The following is a 25,600-nucleotide window of genomic DNA, read 5'->3' as shown; positions in this document are numbered from 1 at the left end:
TCCACATCTACGTCATATTCTCTCATTTTCCTAAACTGCAACAGATACCTGCCCAGGCTGTCCAATGTCTCCTTGCACAACAGCCTGCTTATTTCAGGTATCAGTCCAGTATACCTTCTCTCAACTGCTTTCAAGTTACATTCTTCCTTAAGTAAGGAAACCAATATTTTACATAACTCTCTACATGCCTTCAACCCTGGGGAAATGACTTTGGCTATGCCACTCATGATTTTATTATCCTTACTTCTCAGTGTCCAGGGCAAAAGGTCCTAGTCTATCTAGGCTATTGAGACCTGGTAACATGCTTGTAAATCTCTTTTGCATCCTCTAGTTTAATAATATAATTCCTAAAGCAAGGTAAAGCAGGCTAAAGAAATGTAGTCTCACCAACATCATGTACATCTGTAACATGACATCCCCAACTCCCTGTACTCAAAATGCTGAACAATGACTGTAAACCTACCAAACAGCTTCTTCACCACCTACGTCATTACTTTCAAGAAGATCTCATGACTATAACTTATGCCTAAAATGGTGGTTGGAAAATAATAATAATAATGCAAATATATTGTATGGGTCAAATTCATATCCAATTTTTCTTTACTTTCACACACATCCAAGTTTTAGAGGCATTTATGCTACCCAAATCTTCCTATGAATAAACAACTAGTGTTAACAGCGCCCCAACCTGCTAATGCAATCAAGTAAACGAATCATTTACACTCTGAAAAAATCCAGTGTATTTATTTTGTTTTGATATTCATGCTGTGCAGTTACATTTTCAAATTACCTTCACAAATTTGTTCCAACTTGGCGCTAGTTACAACTATATTTATAAAAATCACCAAAATGAAAGTTCATTACACTGCTCATAGGAACAGGTATAGACTATTTAATTCTGTGAGCCTGTTAAAATCATTCATTTAAAACACTGTTATTCTGCATCTTGGTTATGTAATTTTAATGGACTTGAATGTCTAATATTGATTAACTTCAATTTTTTTCCTCCCACCGTAACTGCACTAGCTTTCATATGGAGAGAATTTAATTTTCAAATAAAGAATTGTTTCTTTATATCCATCTTCCTTAGACAAATGTTTCCTTTGTCTTTTTGCTATAGACTCCCTGAAAGAGGGATCAGCTTTCCCTAGCTTCCCTGACAAACCCTTTAAGTGACAGCTATACTTGGACAACAATTGTATGCTTCTCCATAGCTGGTGAGGTCAGCATTTAAAAATAATCAAATTTTCACTGGTTTAAATTAAATTCATCACATCCTCTGTTGTAATAATTATCTGTCTACAGTTTGTGCAGCTTATTGCATTGAAGTATGATTGGCATCAATATTACAACCAAGTGTTAGCTTTCCATAGATAAACTAAAAAAAGCAAAGCTATCCCTTGATTTAAAAACAACTATTTTATATCTTACCTTCGTACTATCATATGTTGTATCTTGGCGCCTGCCAGGTTTGCATGGAAAACTTGGATCTGTAAATTGCCAGCTCGATCTGGTATTTAAATTAACAGGTGGTGTGTGGCCAGATTTAGGAGATCGATCACATCCAGACCTGCAGTCTGCTGATGTGGTAGAACTATGTGCATCCCTGGGACATCTTGCTTCATGTATTGTGTGTTGGTCCCTGACAGAAGCGACACCAGAAGGATGTAGTGAGCGTGCACCTCTGCTTTCTGGTGGGATAGGCGGTGGTCTTTCAGGTGGAAGAGGGGGTTCTCTGAGGGGTGGTGGTGGTGCTGGGAGAGGCTTGTCTTGTTTTCGAACCATGCATGGAGAAGACTAATTAAAAAATAAGAACATTATGTAATTATAACTTTACATTAAATAAAAATTCAAAACTAATTCAACAGCAATTGATGACCGAAATATCCTTTCTTTTCTAGGGTGATTAGGGGGACAGACAAAATTAATCTTTATGTAAAAGGTACACTTTTCCAGAATAATTTCCATTTATGGATAATTTTGGTCATTCAGAACATTACACATAAAAACTAGCACTCAAAAGAACCACACACAAAATATTGGAGGAATTTAGCAAGCCAGGCCAAACCCTAGTTTTACATCTCTGTTTATCAGTTAGCCAAGAATGGTGAAATTAATTAACACATTGTCAATCATTGTGGATTCTAGAAGGGAAAGCAGGACAGGAGAATGAAGAGTTATCATAAGCAATAAGTAGGTCATTGCACTCGGCCTTCTCCCAAGCATCTTAACTTCAGAGATGAACTCACTATTTCTCTCTATGCCCAAGTATTTCAGATGCTCACCTAAACACCTTTTAAATACTGTTCAATGACACATCTTCAACCACTCTCTCAGCTGAAGGAGGACCCATCACATTCTGTCTAAAATCTCTTCCCCTATACTATAAACCTGAACTCTCTAGTTTTGCCTGTCTCAGATACCGGTTAAAGTTTCCTGCAATCTATCTATCTATAATCTCTCAATTTTATATACCTCATTCCTATCTCTCAATTTTATATACCTTATATTCCTATCCCTTCTTATCCTCCTCTGTTCCAGGGAGAAAAGACCTAACTTCAATAGCCTCATCTCATAACTGAGCTTCTCCATCTGGGCAACATCTTAGTGAATTCCTCTGCACCCTCTTCAGCACCATTATATACTTTCTAGACTTTGGCGATCAGACTGCACACTGTATTCCCACTGAGGTCTGAGCAAGTCTTATTAAGTTTGAGCATAACCTTCTGTTTCTGGATGCCAAACCAATTTTGGATGCAGTTTACCAACTTGGCCTGAATCCCCGGGCACTGATGTTTCAAATTAGGTTCCACAACGAGACTTCATCAAAGGCTTTACTAAAGTTCAAATAAATCACACCTACTACCCTGCCTTTAACAATATATTTTGTTTGAACAATACATCTTTGAACAATTCAGTCTAATTGGTAAGACAATTCTGCTCTTGACAAATCCTGTCTGTGTCAGAATAGTCTCTGCCTTTCAAAAAGATTATTAATCTTTTCACTCAGCTCTTTTTCAGTATCTTCCCTACTACTGATGTTAGGCTCATAGGTTTATAGGGGCTTTCCTTTGCTGCCTTTGCCTTTCCTGAAAAAAAACAAGGATCACTTTGTTGTCCTTTAGTCAACTGATGTACATCCAGTAAATACTGGAACACTGCAGTTAGAAACCCAGCTACTTCTTCCCTCCCACCAAAACCTGTGACAAATCTGACCAGTTCTGGGGATTTATGCTGCTCATTATTGCTCAATTTGTGTTCTGTTTCATGCAAGTGTAAACCAAAGAGTTGAATTCCAGAGACTGGGGGTAACTGCCCTTAACATCAAGATAATAATTGACTGTGCGTGGCATCAAGAAGCTCCAAAAGAACTGGCATTAATTGGTTATCAAGTTGAGATTGCTCCCAGATACACATCGAAAAAGGAATAGGATTTGGCAGCTCTAGGTTAACTAACTAAGTTTGAGGAATGTGTTGCGAGAGATCTTCAGGAAAGTACCCTTGGCTCTTCTTCAATGACCTGCCTTCCATCCTAAGGGGATGTTTGCCAATAATTGTACTGTGTTCAGTTTCATTCATGACTCCTCAAAAAATTAACGTGACCATGCCTATATGCAATAAAATCACAACACTGCAACAAGACCTGACAGGCAGCATATAATATTCTTGAAGGTCAAGTGTCAGGCAATAAATATCTTGAACATCTCCTAAAGCACTATCATTTAATGATAATTCCATTAATATTTTGTTACACTATTTGGCCCACTGAGTCTATGTTGGTTCACAGAGCAATCACACTCCCCCACTAATTTTCCCCATAAGCTGTCCTCCCAATATTCTCATCAATTCTACCATTTTCCTACATGTAAGGGCAGCCTATGACAGCTAATAACCCTGCATCTTTGTGATGTGGAATGATTTCAAATGACCTGCAGGAATCCTATACAGTCAAGGGAAGAATATGCAAGCACAACAGATAGCACTGTTGTAAGGGCTGAACCCAGGCCACTAGAGGTGTAAGGCAGCAGCTCTACTAACTGTACTATGCTGCTGCTCATCTTCAAGGGAAGAGTCACTATCAGAAACTTAACTTGAAGAATCACAGAATTACCATAGCAACAAGTACAAGTCTAAAGCCAATTATCCTAGAGCAGATGACTTAGCCCAACTCCTCAAAGCTTGCCCACCATCCACAAGGAATGTTAGAAGAATGATAAAATACTCTTCATTTGCCCAATTGAAAGCAGTTGCAACGAAGTTCTAAAATCTCAACACTGTCTAGGAAAATACAGCCTGACTGATTGCTAATCAATCCACCACACGCTCTCCACTACCATTTGCAGTTCTTGCTGATGCTACTCGAACAATACTTCCCCAAAACACTGCCTCTCCTGTGGGTATGACAAGGGGAATTAGCTCTGGGAACAGCATCACAGACACCTTCCCCTGCAATTAAAAATATACTACCATTCTTTTGTCACTAGGTCTTTTTGATCAAGTCCACTTCCCTATAAAACAGGGCCAATAACTATTGACATTGCAGTATTTGGCTGGAAAATTCATATCTTTTTTCTTCATCTCTACAAACTCAACCCCAATGCCTCAAAGTTCCTCGCTAACTCAAAATAGGCTAATCAGGAGAAGCCTGATGTATAACTCAATGCATTTATTAAAATAACTTAGCACTTTTAATATATATGCAGTAGTTATAGCAGTTTTAACAAACCTTCCTTATAGATCAGAGGGAACAAAGGCAAAATGGCACAAATGATTCCTTGTAACTGGGAATGAAGCAATGCTACCAAACATAATACTCAAACTCATTTTCTAACTTTCAAAACTTATTTTAAATTCAAAGATGTCTAGGACAGTAGCACTGAAAACCAAATCAGTCAGCTGATTTCTAAAAATGTTGGGCTTTGATAAAATACCTTTGGTGAACCAGTGGGACTAGCACAAGGTGACCGAACCACTCCTTTCTGAATGAGATCTAACCGAGGTGGCACTGGGGGAAGATTGAGATGTTGAATTTGAAGTGGATCTGGAGCAGCTTTTCGGCGTTGTGCAACAGGCGACGAGTTTGGCGAGGACACAGGAGATACTTGTCTTTCTGTACACTGTGAAGACCAAGTAGAATCAGGAGACAATTAATACTCCATCATTACTCTGGTGCTATCAAATTCCATAGGAATATTTAGAAGAATGTACATCAAAAGAAATTCAGTTACAGAGTTTTTAGAAAAATATCTGCTGTTTTGGGCCAAAACTAGACAACTGCTGGTGAATTCTCTTCTTAACTTAGATGTTTTCTGAACAATAACTGAGGTAACATCTATGTGGTGAGTGGAAAACCAAAATAAGAATTATTCATCAGTGTACTTTGAGGTCCTTAGTTATGTTGACAGGTTTTGCCAAGTAGAGCAAAACTTGGGTGCAGTCTCACCAAAACCCTCAGATATTTCAAATTATACTCTTACTACAATAAAGAAAATTTTACAGCTTAGAAAACAAAAGATTATAGAATCAATTTGGTTGGAATTTGGCAGACAGCACAGGCAGGAATGGTTTATTGAATTATTCATAGGATTTGTATTGTTAATCAAAGCAAATAATGGGCTTCCATCTTTATATAAACTGGGAATACCGAACTTGCAGTGGCAGTAAGAGTAATAAGTTCATGGACTGTGTCCACATGACTTCCTAGATGAGTACATCCAGAAGAACAGACTGAAAAGACAAGTTACTGTAGTTTATATCTACTATTATGTGTTGTAAGAAGGAAAATTAATAAACATAAACTAAAGAATCTCTAGAGAAAAATGATAACACTATTATCTAATTTTATTTATGAGTGATTTAGCGAAGTTAGAAGCTGATGGTATGAACCTATGCAAACTTTGCAGACAAACTGATTTATGAAGCTGCTGTTATAACGAATTATTATTGCACCTAGCATAGTATTGTAAATAATAAGAATATTAGACTGAACAAACAGGAATGATCTATTTCACTTCATAGAAATAACAACAGCTGGGGAAAATATACTTCTTATTCAATACAAAGATTAAGGGAAATTGAGAATTTTTCCCCCACTCATGGAGTTATGAGGGTTCGGAATGCACTGTCTGAAAAGTGGAAGCAGAACACCTCACCACATTTTTAAAAGCACTTGATAAATAAGCAAAAGACTGTAACCTATATGAACATGGATCAAGAACTGGAAGGGAGATTAATCCAAAATTCAATTTTGTTCGCCATCTGTGCTTTATATTTCTATGATTGCAAGGTAGGTTGGAAAGCTACATACTGTACATTAGAAAATATCACAGCAGTGAAGAAATGGCAAAAAAAATTGTCACAATTTACATTCCTTCAATGAATAAAAAAATCCCCAACCACATGACTAAAGAGGAAACGTATGGATGATATGGTACTTAAGGTTCATAATTTTGTTAAAGGCACTAGTAAACTAGAGTACTAAAATGAATTTTATAATTTACCAAACGATGACAAAGTTGATAAAGGCAAAATAAAAGAACAGGTTAAAGACAAAGGATACCATCACACTTTTGACTCAGAAGCATAGGGCACTACCATCTAGTCTGTGCCCAACTGTTACTCTACCTATTCCTATTGACCCGCACCTGGACCATAGTTCTCCATACTCCTCCATTCCATGTACATATGTACAAACACTATGAAGCCTCTTACAGTCTATAAAGATTTGTATACTTTTATAGACTGAAGAATGATTTTGGGGATTCAGCAGGAGTGTTTGGGAATCATTTGATTGATTGCAACTTCAATATCTATGCTTGATGTCTTTCAGGAAAGTGCAGCTTGCTCAAATAGTGCACTATCTACCATCTAAACATTTCAGCTTTGCTACAAGCACCTGTGGTTGCACTGCATCCCTTTCAAGGTACAGTAACCTCAGAAACTTTACCAAATAGAATGACAAGGCCAACAAGCCCTTGGGAATTCTTTTATTTGCATGTCACCCTCCAATTTGAATAGTGTGCTGACTTGAAGCCAAATTGAAATTTCTTCTTCATCACTGGATCTAAATCATAGTACTCTTCAATAACAGAGTGGGGATATTTCTGATAGTTAATTTCCTGAAGTCCCTCAAATAAAGAGCAATTCCAAAAGCCAGTTTTATTTTTCCAAAGGGTAAGAAGAATAACAGATGATTTAGTTGAAACAACTAAAGCTGTGAGGAATAAAAGGAGCAGATAGTAAGGACTTTCTTTGTCAGGAAATATAAACTAGGTATTGATTTCCAAAATAAAAAGTGCGTAAAAAATTAGATGAAATTTATTCATTCAACAGAATAATCAAAGATTTTTGGGTGGGCATTCTGTTGCAAAAGACCACATTTCTCAGTTTACAGGCATAATTAAGCTGATAATTCATTTGATATCCACAAAATCTAAGTGATAATAAACATGGTGCAGGACAGTGTTGATGAAACTGAGAATCAAGCATAATTTTTCTGAATGACAGTAGAGGCCCTAAAGATTCATATCTGTGGTTCCTACCTTGACTGCTACAAGTCACTTAATTGTGTACTACAGGGCCCACCGGACCATATTTAACCATATTAAAATAGTTAAAATATCAAATTTGAAGCACATTTTGTAAGTAATTACCACTATTATAAATCAGTTTATGGTGCTTTAAGTGTATAATTAGATATCTGTTTGCTGGAAAACTTTCTTGTTCATGGATCTTTGTTTAATATATAACTACCAGCACATTTTGTCACTTGTCAAATGTGTTAATATACAAACATAACTTATATTAACAAGATTTAATTTTATTGCATTTCAAACTTACCTTTCCAAATGATTCTAGCCTGTTCATAATCAGCGAATCATCACGATCATCATCATCATCCAGGTCCAATATTGGCATATTAAAACTGTCTAGGCAACATTTTGCTCCATCATCTCTTGGATCAAACGGATCAACAATAATTGGTTCTGTACCTTTGATTTCACAACGGCAAAATGGGCAACCCTGACCATCAGATTCCTATATGGGAAAGAAATCAAGTGTTATGTAAAACTAATGAAAGATTTGTTTGTCTAAAGTTGTAGTAGAGTAAAATGATTTACCTTCCTCTTATTCATGGATTCCCAAAAATATAGAGGTAATACAAGGATCAATCTATATTTATCTACATTGAAACACGCTTTCAAAGAAAAATGCATTACAAGAATGTCGAATAATTTGGAATTTCATTTTATTTTACGCAATCATTTAAAAGAAAAACAATCTACTGAAGACCAAGCATTTTATATTTAAATTGGAAACTCCCAAAGGCAGTAGATTTTTAAAATCTAATTCAATTATCTGATTAGATTACCTTAAGGAATTATTTTCTTTTCAAATGAAAACATAATCATTTAGAACACCAAACTTCCTGTCTTTCCATACTTTATGTTTCAAATTTTCTATGTCCATAACATCTGGTTTTAAGTCTATTGCTGATTTTCATTTTGACAGCTATACTATTATCTTATTAGATTTTTAAAAAAGTTGAAATTCCCAACTTTGGCAGTCCAACTCCCAATTCAAAAACGGAGCCCTTAATATCAAATACTTTGTATTCATTAACGTGTGAAAGGCTTCTCTTTGCTTTATTCTCTGAAGACTCTGAATCACATTCTAACAGTTAACTGAAAACCAAAAAAACTGTAGATGCTAGAAAACTGAAATAAAAATAATGCTGAAAATACTTTCAACAAGTCAGGAGTATCTGCATTATAAGAAACAAAATTAACTTTCAATTTAAAAATCTTTCATCAAAACTGCTAAAGTGAGAAAGCAAGTTGGTTTTAGTTTGCATAAACAGTTGTGTGGGGAGGACAAGGTGAGTCTAATAACACAAGACAAGATTTGACAAGGTGATTATACTGTTTACAGAACAGTCTTAATGAGGATTGCTAGAGAGAATAGCAAAAAAAAGCCTGTAAAAACTAAGAATGCATGACTAACAATGTCCTGTTGCAATTACAGATGGACGTGGTGATAAACTATCTCCTCACTTGCATGTTTCATCCTTTATTGATGAACCATCACCTCTGTGCCTGGACTCCGTCAACTAAGGAGCTGGGTAGACTGTTCATTCCTTTTATGTGCCATGTTGTATGACGTGGGCAATCATGGTCTTTTCATGCCCATGATTGTTCTTGGCAAATTTTATACAGAAGTGGTTTTCCATTGCCTTCTTTTCGGCAGTGCCTTACAAGATGGGTTGCCCCAACCATTATCAATACCCTTCAGAAACTGTCTGTCTGGCCTCAGTGGTCATATAACCAGGACTTGTGATATGCACCAGCTGCTCATACAGCCATCCATCACCTGCTCCCATGGCTTCACTTGACCTGGATCAGGGAACTAAGCAGGTACTACACCTTGCTCAAGGGTGACCTGCAGGCTAGCAGAGGAAAGGAGCACTTTACACTTCTTTTGGTAGAGACATATCTCCACTGTGGTGAACTACATATACCTGTCTGGACACGCCCCTCTGCTGACTGCTCTTGTGGCTCCTCCCACAGACCCCTGTATAAAGGAAATTGGAGGCACTGCTCCTCCCTCAGTCTCCAGGATGTTGTGTGGTGGTCTCTTGCTGCTAATTGTGGTCCCTTGCAGCTAATAAAAGCCTATCGTTCGCCTCCCGTCTCTAAGAGTTGTTGATGGTGCATCACCACCCCACCACCCAAAGTATGGTTAGATCACACTTTGAGTAATGAGTGCATTTTTTGTCTCCTTATTGGAAGGAGAATGTTCTTATTGGGGGCGGATGCAGCAAAGTTTCACAAAATGGAATGCTGGCATAGCAGGGCTATCTTATAGAATTTAGATTGACTATACTTACATTTAGTTTAAAAGAATGGGGGGAGGGGTTGTGGTGGTTGGAAATCTCACAAGATTGTGAAATGACTACATAGAATAAGTGCAGGAAGATTGCAGGGAGGCGGGGTAGATGGAAACCAGTTCCACAGGTCACAACCCATGCAAAATGCTTTTTCTGAAACTTTCACTTACACTGGTTATCACTCGAACAGTCCAGGAAGCCACAAAGAGATTAGAGTGGGAGGCGAAGTGGCATGAGGAATTAAACAGCAGGCAGATGAAAGTTCAACATCACCCCTTTGGACTAAACACAGGCGCTCTGCAAAGTGTTTACTCATTGGCTTCTGGTGTTTCCAGAGGGGAGGAAACACATGTTAATCATTGCTTCACATGAAAGAATTGTTAGGTCCCTGGATGACGAAAAGGGATTGAGTTAAAAATAAAAGCAGGTGTTGTTTCTGCTGCAGCTGCATGGGAAAGAACCATGAGAAGATGAGAGGTTGGTGGACATGGAAAAGGCATAGCAAGGTGGTACAAAGGGAATGACCCTCTGTAAAGCTGAAAAGGTAGTGAGGTGAAGATATGTCCTGTGATGAAAAATTAACTGTGGTGGAAAATGTGGAGGTCCATCTTTTGAATGAGAAGGTTGATTAGATGAAAGATGAAGACCAGATGAGATATGTATCAGGTTTCAAGCCATGATTAAAGAGAGGGAAAAGCATCTCAGAATGGAAAATCTCTTCATCAGAGCAGCAACAAAGGAAATACAAAAAAGAAAGATTGGAATGGAATCCTCACAGGAAGCAGCTTGGGAAGAAATATACATAACATAGTTGTGGGAGTCAGTGGAAATTGGCAGCAAGAATAATAAATTCACAAGTTCTGTATAAGTGCAGGAAGCAGCATCAATGTAGTTAACCAATGGTCCAGAAAAATAGCTGAAGGGACCAGCGTAAGAATGAATCAAAGACTGCTCCATGTATACTGTGGGCCCACACTAGTTTTCAAAGCTGTTGTTTTAATCCAAAGAAAGTGAACTTGTTGTTATTCAATATGAGAATGAGGTCTTCAGTCATTTGCTTAGCAACGATGGAGAAGAGCCAGTTGAGCCTCTGTTGGCTGAAAAAGAAAGGATCACCCCACTGTGTTACATAGAGTGTAAAGGGTTGTAGGTCTAGAATAAAAATTAACCTGTAGAAATCAGGAAAATGAAAAATATTATAGTGGCAGATGGCATCAAATGTGAATGTAAGTGGGAAAGGCCTGGATCTGGAGAGCAAGGATGGCGTGAAGGTGGGAAGGAACAAGTTTGGTGGTGTAAGGACAGTCGAAACAACCTAACAGCCCAGGTTGTGGATCAACAGGTGCGGACAAAAGAGGGCTTTTTTGGGGTTAAATGACTACAAGGATGGTGGCTGCGAAGGAAAGATCTCCAGAGAAAATAAGATCACCGACACTCTATGAGACAATTAACTGATGCTCATCCTCCAGAAGAATATATGAAGAGGTAACTGAGAGCTAAGGTTTGACCTCTGTTATTTCAGAAAGCCACAGCAGCACACTCTTGTTGATAACAATGAACAACACAGAGTGCGAGTGGATTCACCTCATACTTCTGATTTCACACTTCCTTTGCTCTATTTGAAATCTCACACATTTTCTCTGCAAATTAAAACTAATTTGTTTTGCAGTTTTCCAGTTTTGATGAAAGATCTTGGATCAGAAACATGAATTTGGTTCCTTTTTGGACAGATGTTGCCTGATTAGCTGAATACTTCCAACGTTTTATATTAGGCATCATGCATTACATTGTTTTGGTGCTTAATGTACCTTTGTAGTCAGAGGAATTCTTTGTTTGTCCACGTACCTGCCATGCCGTCAGACAAGAAGTGCACATCAAGTGACCACATGGTTCAATCTTCACATCCTTATCGTTCTCAGCACAGATTTTACACAACTGAAATGTAGAACCCATCTCACAATAGAGCTCATATTGTTCCTAATGGGAAAGAATTTTAAAATGTTTGCAAAATTAGTGAAAGTCATAGAATACTATTGGTAATAGTCTGCTGTGGCAAGCTATCCATTTTACCACCCTGCACATTGAACTTGTTTCCAAATGTTTCTGATGTAATTCTTATGTCTTTCATATTTAGTGAAGTTGCCTATGTTATTGATAAATTTTGCAAAGAGGCCTTCAATTAAACACAAGGCTCACGGTATGTGCAAATACTGATTTGAGATGTTTGGCTAGTTTGTTAAAACTCAAAAGCTTTGGCAAACTTCTATAGCTGTGTTGTGAAAAGTGTATTGACTGGCAGTATTATGGCCTGATATGAGAACACCGATGCCTTTGAGTGGAAAATCCTACAAAAGGATTCAGCCCAGTACATAATCAGTAAAGCCCTCCCAACCATTAAGCGCATTTACATGAAACATTGCCGCAGAAAAGCAGCATCCATCATTAAAAATCCTCAACATCCAGGCCATGCTCTTTTCTCGCTGATGCCATCAGGTGGAAGGTACAGGTGCCTCAAAATGTGTGCACTCTGGCCGATTAGGCCCATGATAAAAAAAAACAATGATGTAATCTACTTTTAAGACAATAAAAATTTAAACAATACCTGGATAACAATGACTTTACCTGCGTAACCTTTATGTGATCATGAGGTGTTGGTTCACATAATCCAGTTAGATCTGGATTGTAACTTCGTCCATCTGGGTATAAATAACTAAATAAAAGAGGGGGAAAAACTTTACATATTTCAAATACTCACATTATAATTAAAACATTGTAAAAGATTTTGACATCACTTCTGATTGTTATTTGTAACTTATCAACATCAAATACATACAATCCTTCTCGGCATCCATCTATTAGCGCTTGAAAAAGTGGCTTATTGTGTGGTATGGTCTGCAGGATGTTTCCATCATTTGTCACGTAGCCAATAGCCCATTGGCCAAGTCGGGTACAACTGAGCCTAAAGATGTAGCTGTGGCAGAAACAAAACAAAGTAACTAAGCATGAACATACAAAAGTTCCAATACTCAGATCAACCTTATATAAAATGGATTTAAAAGGCAATTCAAACAGCATTTTATTTACACAGAACAGTCAGGTTTTTTTGTAAAAAAAATCACAATTTGCAGCATTTAAAACTAAATGTTGTAAACTTGCCACAGGGAGCTATTGCCATATACAGAAGCCCACTGTTTGCTGTTTGTACAGCCTGTATATATGAACAAATGTTTGGGATGCTGGGAATATGGATTTGCCTGCTGCTGCAGGGCTGCAGCCATCTGTTAGGAACAATTCACCTGAATAGAGCATGGTATAACCTGGGGAGACCTGTAACATAGGCTCTGAAATGGAACTCAGTTAATGAAAAACTGAATTGCACTGAGTGATTTCTGAAATGCCACTTACTCCAGTGTGCCTCATGGAAAACCATTAGTTAACTAAGTACATAATTGTGTCTAACATAAATAATTTACGATTACTGTTGAATGTTGAAGACCAAGACTAGAATTACTACTTAAAGAACTAAGAGGAACAGGAAATGCTAATTCAGCCTTGAGGCTGCCCATGGTTGACCTTCAGTCTCAAAGAGTTTTCTCGATATCCATCAATTCACTCAGAAGTTAGTTTTCAGGTACAACGGTTATTAAGGCAAATAGAATTTTATTTTATTTTTATTTAGAGATATAGCACAGCAGCATGCCCCTCTGGTTGAATGAGCCCATGCCACTCAATTGCACCAATGTCATCAATTAACCTACTAACCATACACCTTTAGAGGCAACCAGAGCTCCCAGCGGAAACCCACACAGCCACAGGGAGAACATCCAAGAACCTTATAGACTGCAACAGAAGTTGCTGGCACAGTAAGGGATAGGGGTATCCATTTATTGAATGACCTCAATTTCACAGAAATTGTGGTTGTCACAAAAAGACTAGAAATCACAACAGATGAGTGACTCTTGTAGAATGCAAGTACAGATTTAGCAAGAGGGCAAGAAATGTTTTAGCAACTAAAGAGATTCATTAAACATTAAACAAATTATGGAAGTTCAGATTATTATCCAAAATGTTTAATGGATAAAGGAACAGAACGGAAGGATAAAGGAAAAAAACTAATTCATTTAGGCAATGAAAATTTATTGCCACTATCACTGTATGTGAATGATTATGGCAGAATACAAATTAAGGCCAATGCAATCTTTTTTTTTTAAAAAGGATAATAGACACAAGTTCATGGATTTTGTACTTTGTGATTTAGGTTGAAGTTAATAATATTTCAGGAATGAAGCAATTCAATATGGAGTTAAATAGAGGTACCATTTGAGTGTTCTTGTAAGCTACAGTAAAACAGAAAATGCAGAAATGCTCAGCAAATAAGACCACAAAACTATAAACATAGGCGCAAAATTAGGGCATTCAGCTCACTGAGTGTTCCACTATTCCATCGTGGCTGATATATTATCCTTTTAAACACCATTCTCCAGTCTTTCTCACCCATAACCTTTCACACCCTTACTAATCAAGAACCTATTAACCTCTGCTTTAAACATACTCAATGCCACGGCCTCCACAGCAGTCTGTGGCAATAAATTCCATAGACTCACTATCCTCTGCCCAAAGAAATTCCTCATCTTTGTTCTAAATAGACATTCTTCTATTATGAGGTTGTGCCCCCTGGTTGAAGACTCCCCAAGTAGAGGAAACGTCCTCTCCATGACTAATCTAGGCATTTCAACATTCAATAAGTTTCAAAGAAAAACCCCTCATTCTTCTAAACTCCAGTGAGTAAAGGCCCAGAGCCATCAAATGCTCCTCCTCACCAGGAGGAGCATATGATCCTGGGAATGAACCCCTTCTGATTTTTGAATTTTCTCCCCACTTAGAAAATAATATATGCCTTTATTCCTTCTATTGAAGTGCACTTCCCTACACTGTATTCTATCTCCTATTCCTTTGCCCTATTATTTCTCCTAATCTGTCCAAATCCTTCTGCAAATCCCTGATTCCTCAGCACAACCTGCCCCTCCTCCTATTATTGGAATCATCCACAAATTTGGACACAGATCCATCAATTCTGTCATTTAGAGCATTAACATATGACAAGAAAAACATTGGACACCACTATTGTTGGCCACAAGTAGCCAATATGAAAAAGCACATTTTACTCCCATTCTTTGCCTCCTGACAGTCAATTTTCTATCCATGTTAGTATCTTTCCTGTTATACCACGGGCTCTTATCTTGTTTAGCAGCCTCATGTGCAGCACCTTGGAATGGCCTTCTAAAAGTCCAAGTAAACAACATCCACTGACTCTCCCTTGTCTATCCTACCATGATACAATAAACAAACCAAAATTTTCTTTGTATTATTGTTATGTATTTCAAACACCTATTCAGAAGCAATCTTCTGTAATTGTGTGAAAATGGTAGATACATTTCATTTTAAGGTATTCGAGGTGGGTCAAAGTGGCACAGCCAGGAGAAAGGGGGAAAAACAGGATTAGGGCTAAATTTCCAAAAACAAATCTAAAACGTAGTTGTATGGTCAATGCACAATGAACAGTGTAGCTTTTTTGTCAACTCCTTTATGCCTTATAGTCTATTTAAAAGAAGTGTAGCAAAGCATCTTTGAAAAAAGTTTGAAGTTTAAAGTTCAAATTTCAAACCTATTATCAAAGTATGTGTCAGCCTGTTCTAGTTATTCCCTGATTTAATAAAGGGACACATTCAATTTGTCAGTGTCAATATAAACAACCCATTGCAGTTCAACCTATTACAGTCTAACTGCCTTATAGCACTGTTAATCTTAGCCACACAGGCACTTATAAAAAATATCAGTCCCAATCTGTATCAATAGGATGTCCTTGTTAAGCACTGTGAGATTAGCCCTTTTAGCATTAAACAAAAATCTTAGAAATAATTTGAAATGAATAGTTTGAACACAGCAGGACAGTGCCAATGTCTTGCCGAAGGCAAGTATTCCTGTGCCCTAGGCCTTTGGGATTACATTAAATCTAGATATACAGCTGCAGTTGACAGTCTACTGTACTCTGTCAGACATAACTTGCAAGTAAAGCTTATAAATCCCATCTCTCAGTAAATTAAACTTGCCAGTTCAAATAATTATTTTAAATTGTCTTATACTTAGAATCAAGGTAATAACAAAAGCAACCTGAGAGCATACTGTATAAAAATGTACAGAAGGGTTCACAGAATAAGTAACAAAGGCTAGAAAATGACCATTCCTCCAAATACCGAAACAGGCATATAACAGATATCCTGTGCCATGTCAAGCAATTTCAGACATCTCATCCAAAATGTAGAAAATTAATTTAAATTTAGTATAATTAACATTTTTATAAATGATATATGCCAGTAGACTTTATATGATCAACAAATAGCTTAAATTTATTGGAGGTGCATGTTAAATGTATGTACTTTTACCCCTGAACTCATTCAGAATGCTTGAAAACTGGTGACTTCAGTATTCAAGTTCTGTGACCATGAGGATAGGCTGGTTATAATATTGGATTAATAACCCAGAGATTAAAAGATCATGATCCAGAGGGATAAGTTACAAATCTTAAATTAATAATTCTGACAATTTGTAGCAGAACTGCAAAAATTATAATAATCTTGTACTGTAGTAAAACCTCAAATATTACATCACTTTCAAATCAGTGAAGAACCAGATATATTTATCTGTCTAACACACATCGAATTCTGTTTCCAAACAGTCCCATGCACCTCCTGCTATTTAGAAGTTTTCAGATGGGTCAGCAATAATTAACTAGGCAATCTTAGCTTCCACTCTCAAAGGCTCTGCTCTCTCCATCCTCTCACTTAAAATTTTCTTGGTTTCTCACTTTTCCAGTTCTGTTTGAGTCATTAACATGAACCTGAATTTTTGCCTTCCACTGATGCTGCCTGATATGCTAAGGTCTTCCACCATTTCTGGTGCAATACAGTCCTGTACTAGGTTGTCGAAAGGGAGGATTAAAATCCTGTGCTTCCCATTAGGAATGGAAAATATTTCACAACAATTAGCTTAAAAATCCAGTTCCTTATTGTTTCACAAAAATCAACTTGACATTGATACACGGAGTGAAATACAATGGTTATAAAACATAGAATCAGGCTCTTCTGTCCATCAAGTCTACACCACCATTCCATCATGGTTGATTGATTATCCCTCTCAACCCCATTCTTATACCTCTCCCCACAACCTTCAATACCCTTACTAATTATGAACCTATCAAGCTCCGCTTTAAATAGACCCTATAACTAGACCATCACAGCCATCTATGGAAATGTATTCCACAGATTCACCACCCTCCAGCTAAAGAAATTTCTCCTCATCTCTGTATTCTAAAGAAATGTCCTACTATTCTGAGGCTATGCTCTATGATCCTAGATTCTCCCCCTCTTGGAAACATCCTCTTCATTTCCACTCTATCTAGGCCTTTTAATATTTGAAAGGTTACAATGAGATCCCCCTTATTCTTCCATGCTCCAGCAAATTTGGGCCAAGAGCCATCAAACACTCCTGATATGCTAAACCTTTCATTCTCAGGATTGTTCTTGTAAAGTTCCAATGGCTCTCTCTAATGCCAGCACATGCTTTCTTAGATACAGGGCCCAAAACTGCTTGCAATACTCCATATGTGCTCTGACCAATGCCTTATAACGTCTCAACATTACACCCTTGCTGTGGGATTCTAGTCCTCATGAAATGAATGATATCATTGCATGTGCCTTTCTTACCACCAACTCAGCTTGCAAGTTAACCATTAGGGAATCATGCACAAGGACTTCCCATGACTTTGCACCTGATTTCTGTATTCACTGCCCATTTAATAAATAATCTATGCCTATGTTTATTCGACCAAAATGCATGACCATACACTTCCTTGCACTGCATTCTATCTCCCATTTTTTGCCCATACTTCTAATCTGTCCAAATCCTTCTGCAAACTCCCTGAGGCACTATCTGCCTCCCCACCTATTATTGAATCATACACAAACTTGGTCACAAAGCCATCTATTCTGCCATCCACAGCATTAACATATAACATGAAAAACAGTGGACACAACACCCAGCCCTGTGGGACACCACCAGTCACAGGCAGACACCCTGAAAAAGCCTGCTTTATTCTCACTCAATGCCTTCTGCTAGTCAGCCAACTTTCTGACAATACTAGTATCTTTCCCATAACACTATGGGTCCTTATCTTGTTTAGCAGCCTTATGTACAGCACCCTGTTAATGGTGTATGGTTGTCTCTCCTTTGTCTATACTGCCTGTACCTGCAGGTACCCCAAAACCTTATCCTCAATAATGGACTCCAACATCTACTCAACCACTGAAGTCGGTCTAACTGGTCTATAATTTCCTATCTTTTGCCTCCCCCCTTTCTTAAATACTGGAGTGTCATTTGCAAGTCTCCAGTCTTCTGGAACCATTCAAGAATATAGTGATTCTTAAAAGTTCACTACTGATGCCTCCCCAATCTTTTCAGATACCTCTTTAGAACCCGGAGATGTAGTACATCTGGTTCTGATAATTATCTACCTTCAGAACTTCGTGTTTCAGAAGCACCTTCTCCTTAGTAATAGAGACTATCCTTACTTCTGTCCACACCACTCACAGATTGTTGGCATGCTACTGATGTCTTCCACCATGAAGACTGAAGCAAAGTATCTATAGCATTCAGTCTGTGTGCCCATACTTGTTCCCCTTTACTACCTCTCCAGAGTCATTTTCCAGCAGACTGATTCAGTCTGGCTATGTCCTATTGCAGAATAATTTCATATATAGTTACAGGACACAGCTAACACATTGGATCCCTGGAACGTCTGGGGGTGATTACTGAGGCCTCACCAATAGCTTAGCCCTTATTGTTGAAATACAATGTCAGCAACCAAGAAAAAAAACTGAGTAAGTGGTTCTGTGTATGTCCCAAACACACGCCAGAACTGTGACATCAATCAACGTGCATCACGTAGTTGATGCCTGTCCTGTCAAATTGACCCATATATATTCAGCTAGTACGCAATGCTAGTCATACATGGGCAATTAGTCCTAAAGAACAGATCTCCAAACTATTGAAATGGGAAAGCCTTAAGAATCAGCAAAGCCGGATTTTTGAAATGAAGAAAACGAAGAGGATTTTTGTTTTTGCTCTGTGTCAAACTAAAAGCCTTGTTTTCTATTTCTTGAAATGGTCTCTTATTGCATCTAACACAACCAGAGGTAGGAGGAGGAGGTGTAAAAGGAGGGCTCTCACAAAGGTGGCTGAAGGATAAAAGAGGTTAAGACTTCAGCCATGATAGTCTGTCCCTTACAGTCTTTAGATGGTCAGGTAGCAATATTCCTACATCCACTAATCCATAGACACTAACATCTTCAATGGTAATGAGGACTGAGACCCAGAACCTTTTTATACAGCTTCTCTCATTATTTTTAATAATAACTAGAGAAAATCAGCAGATACTGGAAACCAAAGCAATACACACAAAAAACAGGCCAGGAAGCATCTAAGGAACAGAGTAAACAGTTAACGATTTGGGCTGAGACCTTTCATCAGGACTGGGAAAAAAAGAGATGAGAAGACAACGTAAGAAGGTGGGGAGAGGGAAAGAAGAAGTACAAGGTGGCAGGTGATATGTGAAACTGGGAGGGCGGGGGGAAGTAAAAAGCTGGGAAGTTGGTTGGTGAAATAAGTGAAGGGCTGTAGAAGGGGGAATCTAACAGGAGAGGACAGAAGGCCATGGAAGAAAGGAAGGAGCAACAGAGGGAAGAAATGGGCAGGTAAGCAGTTAAGGTGAGTGAGGGAAATGGGAATTGGGAACGGTGGAGAGGTGGGGAATTTCTGAAAGATCAAGAAATTGGTGTTCATGCCATCAGGCTGGAAGCTGGAAGCATACCATCAGGCTGGAAGCTGGAAGCATGCCATCAGGCTGGAAGGATACAAGGTCTTGCTCCTCCAACTCGAGTGCGGCCTCATTGTGGCAGTACAGGAGATCATGGACTGACACGTCAGAATGGGAATTGGAAGTAGAATTGAAATGGATGGCCACCAGGAGATTCCGCTTTTTCTGGTGGACAAAGCATAGGTGCTCTGCAAAATAGTCTCCTAATCTATGTTAGATCTCACTGATATAAACGAGGCTGCACTGGGAGCACCGGATCCAACAGACAACCCCAATAGACTCACAGGGGTCATCTACTGTATCCCTCACCTGGAGGGACGACTGTTTGGAACCCTGAATGGTAGCGAGGGAGGAGCGGTAGGTGCAGAAGAGAGATCAGTGGGGAGGGATGAGTGGACAAGGAAGACATATAGGGACCAATCCCTGTGGAACGTAGAATATGGAGGTGGGCAGGGGGAGGGAACGATGTGCTTGGCGAAGGGATCCTGTTGGAGATGGCGGAGTTTATGAAGAGTTATGTGCTGGACATGGAGGCTGGTGGGGTGGTATTTAATAATAACATGATATCATCTTATACTTTTTCTTCAGTTAAGGAAACCACATTAAGAGTATTTGTCTAATTCTACAACTTGTGCAATCAATTAAATATGATGGTTTCATTTACAGTTATAAAACACTACAGAACAGAAATGGGCCCTTCATCCCATGTAGTCCATGCCAAACTATTAATCTGCCTAGTCCCATCAAATTGCACCTGGACGACAGCTCTCCAAACCACCCCCTTCCCCATTCATGTACCTTTTCGAACTTCTTAAACATTGAAATCAAACCCACATCTACCACTTCTGCTGGTAGTTCAGTGAAGAAATGTCCCCTCATATTCCCCTTAAACATTTCACTTTTCATCTTTAACCCATGACCTCTAGCTCTACTTTCATCCCACATCAATGGAAAAGGCCTGCTTACATTTAACCCATCTATACTTCTCATAATTTTGTATACCTCTATCAAATCTCCCCTCATTCTCTTTTTCTTTTTCAATCTTTTTATTGAGTTTCATATAAATATAAAAAAAAACATAACATAATAAAGAAAAGGTTATGAATACAATAGACTTGAAATTACATTAATAATAAGATAATAATATCCTATTGAACATCAACAAAAAAAAGTACATTAATCAATCGAGTCTATATAATTATATATGAAAAAAACCCAAAAATAATCGCCAAAAGAAAAAGAAAAAAAATTTGAAAATATATAAAAGAGAATATATATGGAAAAAAAACACTAAACTAAACTAACATGGGCAATAATAACAGTTTGTAAGTATATGATAGTGTCAAAGAACTCCGGAACTCCATACCTGAACAAGAATAAGCAGAGAGAAGGACTGGAAAAGGCCAAATTAATTCATATGAAAATGTCGAATGAACGGTCCCCAAGTTTCTTCAAATTTAATTGATGAGTCAAAAATAGTGCTTCTAATTTTTTCCAAACTCAGATAAGAAATAGTTTGAAAAAGCCACTGAGACGTGGTAGGAGGATTTACTTCTTTCCAATTTTGTAATATAGACCTTCTGGCCATTAATGTTACAAAAGCAATCATTCGTCTGATTGAAGGAGAAAACTGATTACCATCCTCATTTGGTATACCAAAAATTGCAGTAATAAAATGAGGTTGTAAATCGATATTCCAAATTGAGGAAATGGCAACAAATATGTCCTTCCAATAGTTATGTAAAGTGGGACATGACCAAAACACGTGGGTCAATGAAGCCACTTCTGAATGACATCTGTCACATTGAGGGTTAATATGAGAAGAAAATCGAGCAAGTTTATCTTTAGACATATAAGCTCTATGTGCAATTTTAAATTGTATTAAAGCATGTTTAGCACATATAGAAGAAGAATTAACCATTTGTAAAAATTTTTCCCATTTATCTGTTGATATATTGTATCGAAGTTCTTTTTCCCATTGTTGTTTAATTCTATCAGATATCTCTGGTTGTATCTTCATAATCATATTATAAATAAAAGCTACTAATCCCTTCTGACAAGGATTTAAGGTAAAAAATCAAATCTGAGAAATCCGTTGAAGTTGAATTGGGAAAAGATGGTAAAACTTTATGTAAAAAATTTCTGATTTGTAAATATCTGAAAAAATTAGATTTAGGTAATTTAAATTTATTGGAAAGTTGGTCAAAAGACATCAAAGTACCTTCAAAAAAAAGATCACGAAAACATTTTATACCTTTCCTTTTCCATATGCTAAAAGCTTGATCTGTCAAGGAAGGTTTGAAAAAAAAATTAAATAAAATAGGGCTATCAAGAACAAAGCTTTTCAGAGTAAAAAATTTACGAAATTGAAACCAAATTCGTAATGTATGTTTGATAACAGGATTAGATATCTGTTTATTGAATTTAACTAAATCAGCAGGAAGAAAAGAACCAAGAACAGAGAATAGAGAATATCCCTTTACCTCATTGCATTCCAAATTTACCCACTGTGGACACAATGATGAGTCCAAATCTAATTTCCAATACGTTAGGTTACGAATATTATTCGCCCAATATTAAAATCTAAAGTTAGGTAAAGCTAAACCACCATCTTTTTTAGATTTTTGTAATTGCCTTTTACTTAACCTGGGGTTTTTATTTTGCCACACAAATGAGGAAATTTTTGAATCAATGTTGTCAAAAATAGATTTAGGAATAAAAATTGGTAAGGCTTGAAATAAATATAAAAATTTCGGTAAAATCATCATTTTAATAGCATTAATCCGACCAACTAATGATAGGAATACGGGAGACCATCTTGTAGTAAGGTGTTGAATTTGATGAAGCATAGGTAAAAAATTCAGTCTAAATAAATCTTTATATTTCTTGGTAATTTTTATACCTAAATAGATAAAATTATCAGTAACAACTTTAAATGGAATCCTGTCATTCAGTAAAGTTTGCGCGTTTAAGGGGAATAATTCACTCTTATCTAAGTTTAATTTATAACCAGAAAAACTACCAAATTGAGCCAACAAGGACAAAATAGCGGGAATAGACCTGTCAGGATCAGAAATATATAACAGCAAGTCATCAGCATAAAGTGATAATTTGTATAACTTCTCATTACGGGTAATACCAAAAATATTAGAAGATTCACGAATAGCAATGGCTAAAGGTTCTAATGCAATATTAAATAATAAAGGACTTAAAGGACAACCTTGTCTCGTACCACGAGATAATTGAAAAAAAGATGATCTATAATTATTTGTAAGAACAGAAGCAACAGGTTTATAATATATTAATTTAATCCATGATATAAAATTAGGACTAAAATTAAAATTTCTCAATGCATTAAATAAGTATATCCATTCAACTCTATCAAAGGCTTTTTCAGCATCTAATGAGATAACACATTCTGGGACTGTGGGTGGTGAAGTATAAATTATATTAATCAATTTTCTAACATTAAAAAAAGAATACCGATTCTTAATGAAACCAGTTTGATCTTCTGAAATAATCTGTGATAGTACCTTTTCTAATCTAATGGCTAAAATTTTTGTAAGAATCTTAGAATCTACATTTAATAATGATATAGGGCGATAAGATGTACATAAAGTAGGATCTTTATCTTTTTTAAGAATTAGAGAGATAGTAGCTTCATAAAAAGATTGAGGTAATCTCTTCTTAGCAAACGCATCATTAAAGATTTCACATAACCGGGGGAAAGCAAGGAAGAAAAAGTTTTGAAAAATTCTACAATATAACCATCAGGGCCAGGAGCTTTCCCTGAATTCATTGATGAGATGGCCTCACCTATTTTGACCATAGAGATAGGAGCATCAAACAAGCTACGATCTTCACCTATCAGTTTAGGAATATTCAAATTGTTAAAAAAATTATCCATCATGGACAGGTCACTATCAAATTCTGATTGATATAAAGATTTATAAAAATCTTGAAAAGTGTTATTGATTTCTTTATGATCAGTAGTTAAATTACCGTCTTGTTTACGAATTTTAATAATTTGTCGCTTAGTCGAAATAGCTTTTAATTGATTAGCTAACAGTTTACCAGTTTGATCAATGTGAATATAGAATTGAGCCCTGGTCCTAATTAATTGATTTTCAATTGAAGAAGATAATAATAAGCTATGTTCCATTTGAAGCTCAACTCTCTTCTTATAAAGTTCTATGGTAGGAGTCACGGAATAAATCTTATCAATTTCCTTAATTTTATCCACTAATAAAGCAATATCTAAATATCTTTGTTTCCTTTTACCAACGGAATACGAGATAATTTGTCCACAGATAAAAGCCTTGAAAGAGTCCCAAAGTATTCCTCTGTCAATTTCTTCAGTATAGTTTGTTGAGAAAAACAAGTCAATTTGCTGTTTTATGTAGGTGACAAATTCTGGATCTTGAAGCAGAGTAGCGTTAAGTCTCCAAGATCTAACATTATTGGAAAAGTCCGAAAACTTAATAGATAACTTCAAAGGTGCATGATCTGAGATAGTAATAGAATCATATTTACAATCAATAACATCCGTTAATAACCGATGATCAATAAAGAAATAATCAATTCTAGAATAACTATGATATACATGTGAAAAAAATGAAAATTCTTTATCTTTAGGGTTCAAAAACCTCCATATTTCTGTAATTCCCGAATCAACCATAAAAGAGTTAATAAGTAAGGCTGATCTATTCGGAAGAGTTCGGATAGGCTTAGATCTATCCATCGAAGGATTCAAACAACAATTAAAATCTCCACCCATTATCAACATATATTCATTTAAATTAGGAAGGGAAGTAAATAAACGTTTAAAAAATTCAGGGCAGTCAGAGTTTGGAGCATAAATATTAACTAGAACCACTTTTTGATTAAAAAGTGAACCAGTTATCAACAAAAATCTGCCCTGTGGATCAGAAATTATTTCATGATGTGTAAACAAAATTGAGGGGTCTATAAAAATAGACACACCCCTAATTTTGGCGGTACAATTCGAGTGAAATTGTTGACCCTTTCAGAACCTAAAAAAACGTTGATTATCCTCCCTCCTAATATGGGTCTCCTGTGCAAAAATAATATTAGCGTTCAATCTATGGAATACTTTAAATATTTTTTTTTACGTTTAATCGGATGATTTAAACCATTAGTATTCCAAGAGATAAAGTTAATAGATTTATCCATCATGCCAATATTAGTTGTGTATATCATAATAGGTTAAAAAGACACATAACCCATAATTCAGGAAGAAGGAAAATTGATTCAGGAGCAACCGGAGAACATGACACCTCAACAATATTAATAATTTAAAGTCGGCCCATAAACTAAAAGCAAAAAAAAAACGCAAAAGCATGAAAAAAGATCCCTACCCCCTCCCCCCACCCTTCGAAGGAAAGCCAAGCGGCAGGTGCATAATCTAACACTAACCTTACCCCCATTTCAAGATGGCAGCTCCATAAAAAGATTTAAAAAAACTATATAACACCCAGATTTAAATATAGGGTTGCAAAAAGAAAATATATATCAATCAGAATGAAAAAACTAATATAATAAAACAAACAATCATTAATAAAAAAAGTATAAACATTAAAATTTAAGTGTAATATACCTTTAAAAAAAAATTCCATATTCAAATACAAGAAAGATGACGTTTCAGAAGCAAAGACTTATGGGAAGAAGAAACGACATTTTAAAAAAGCCATCTTACAAAATATAACTGTAAATTCAGCAATCTGCTAAAAAAGTTTAATAAAAAAAGTTATCAAAATAGGATT

General features: G+C 36.7%; 1 protein-coding gene across 3 annotated transcripts in view; it reads right to left on the bottom strand.

Annotated features, from left to right (window-relative positions):
• cblb (Cbl proto-oncogene B, E3 ubiquitin protein ligase) overlaps positions 1-25,600 on the bottom strand; it is a 155,624-nt gene that overhangs the window by 35,628 nt on the left and 94,396 nt on the right. For all 3 annotated transcript variants that reach the window (XM_059968523.1, XM_059968524.1, XM_059968525.1), the window contains exons 5-10: positions 12,720-12,857; positions 12,509-12,596; positions 11,732-11,863; positions 7,840-8,037; positions 4,932-5,117; positions 1,432-1,797 (exon numbers count right to left, since the gene is read on the bottom strand). In XM_059968523.1, the coding sequence (XP_059824506.1) occupies positions 1,432-1,797; positions 4,932-5,117; positions 7,840-8,037; positions 11,732-11,863; positions 12,509-12,596; positions 12,720-12,857 (1,108 nt within the window). The remainder of the gene's footprint in view (positions 1-1,431; positions 1,798-4,931; positions 5,118-7,839; positions 8,038-11,731; positions 11,864-12,508; positions 12,597-12,719; positions 12,858-25,600) is intronic.

Source organism: Hypanus sabinus, chromosome 4 (assembly GCF_030144855.1).
Source record: "Hypanus sabinus isolate sHypSab1 chromosome 4, sHypSab1.hap1, whole genome shotgun sequence".
Taxonomy (NCBI): Eukaryota; Metazoa; Chordata; class Chondrichthyes; order Myliobatiformes; family Dasyatidae; genus Hypanus; species Hypanus sabinus.
The sequence above is the reverse complement of the archived record's forward strand: the minus strand, read 5'-3'. Positions and strand labels throughout refer to the sequence as shown.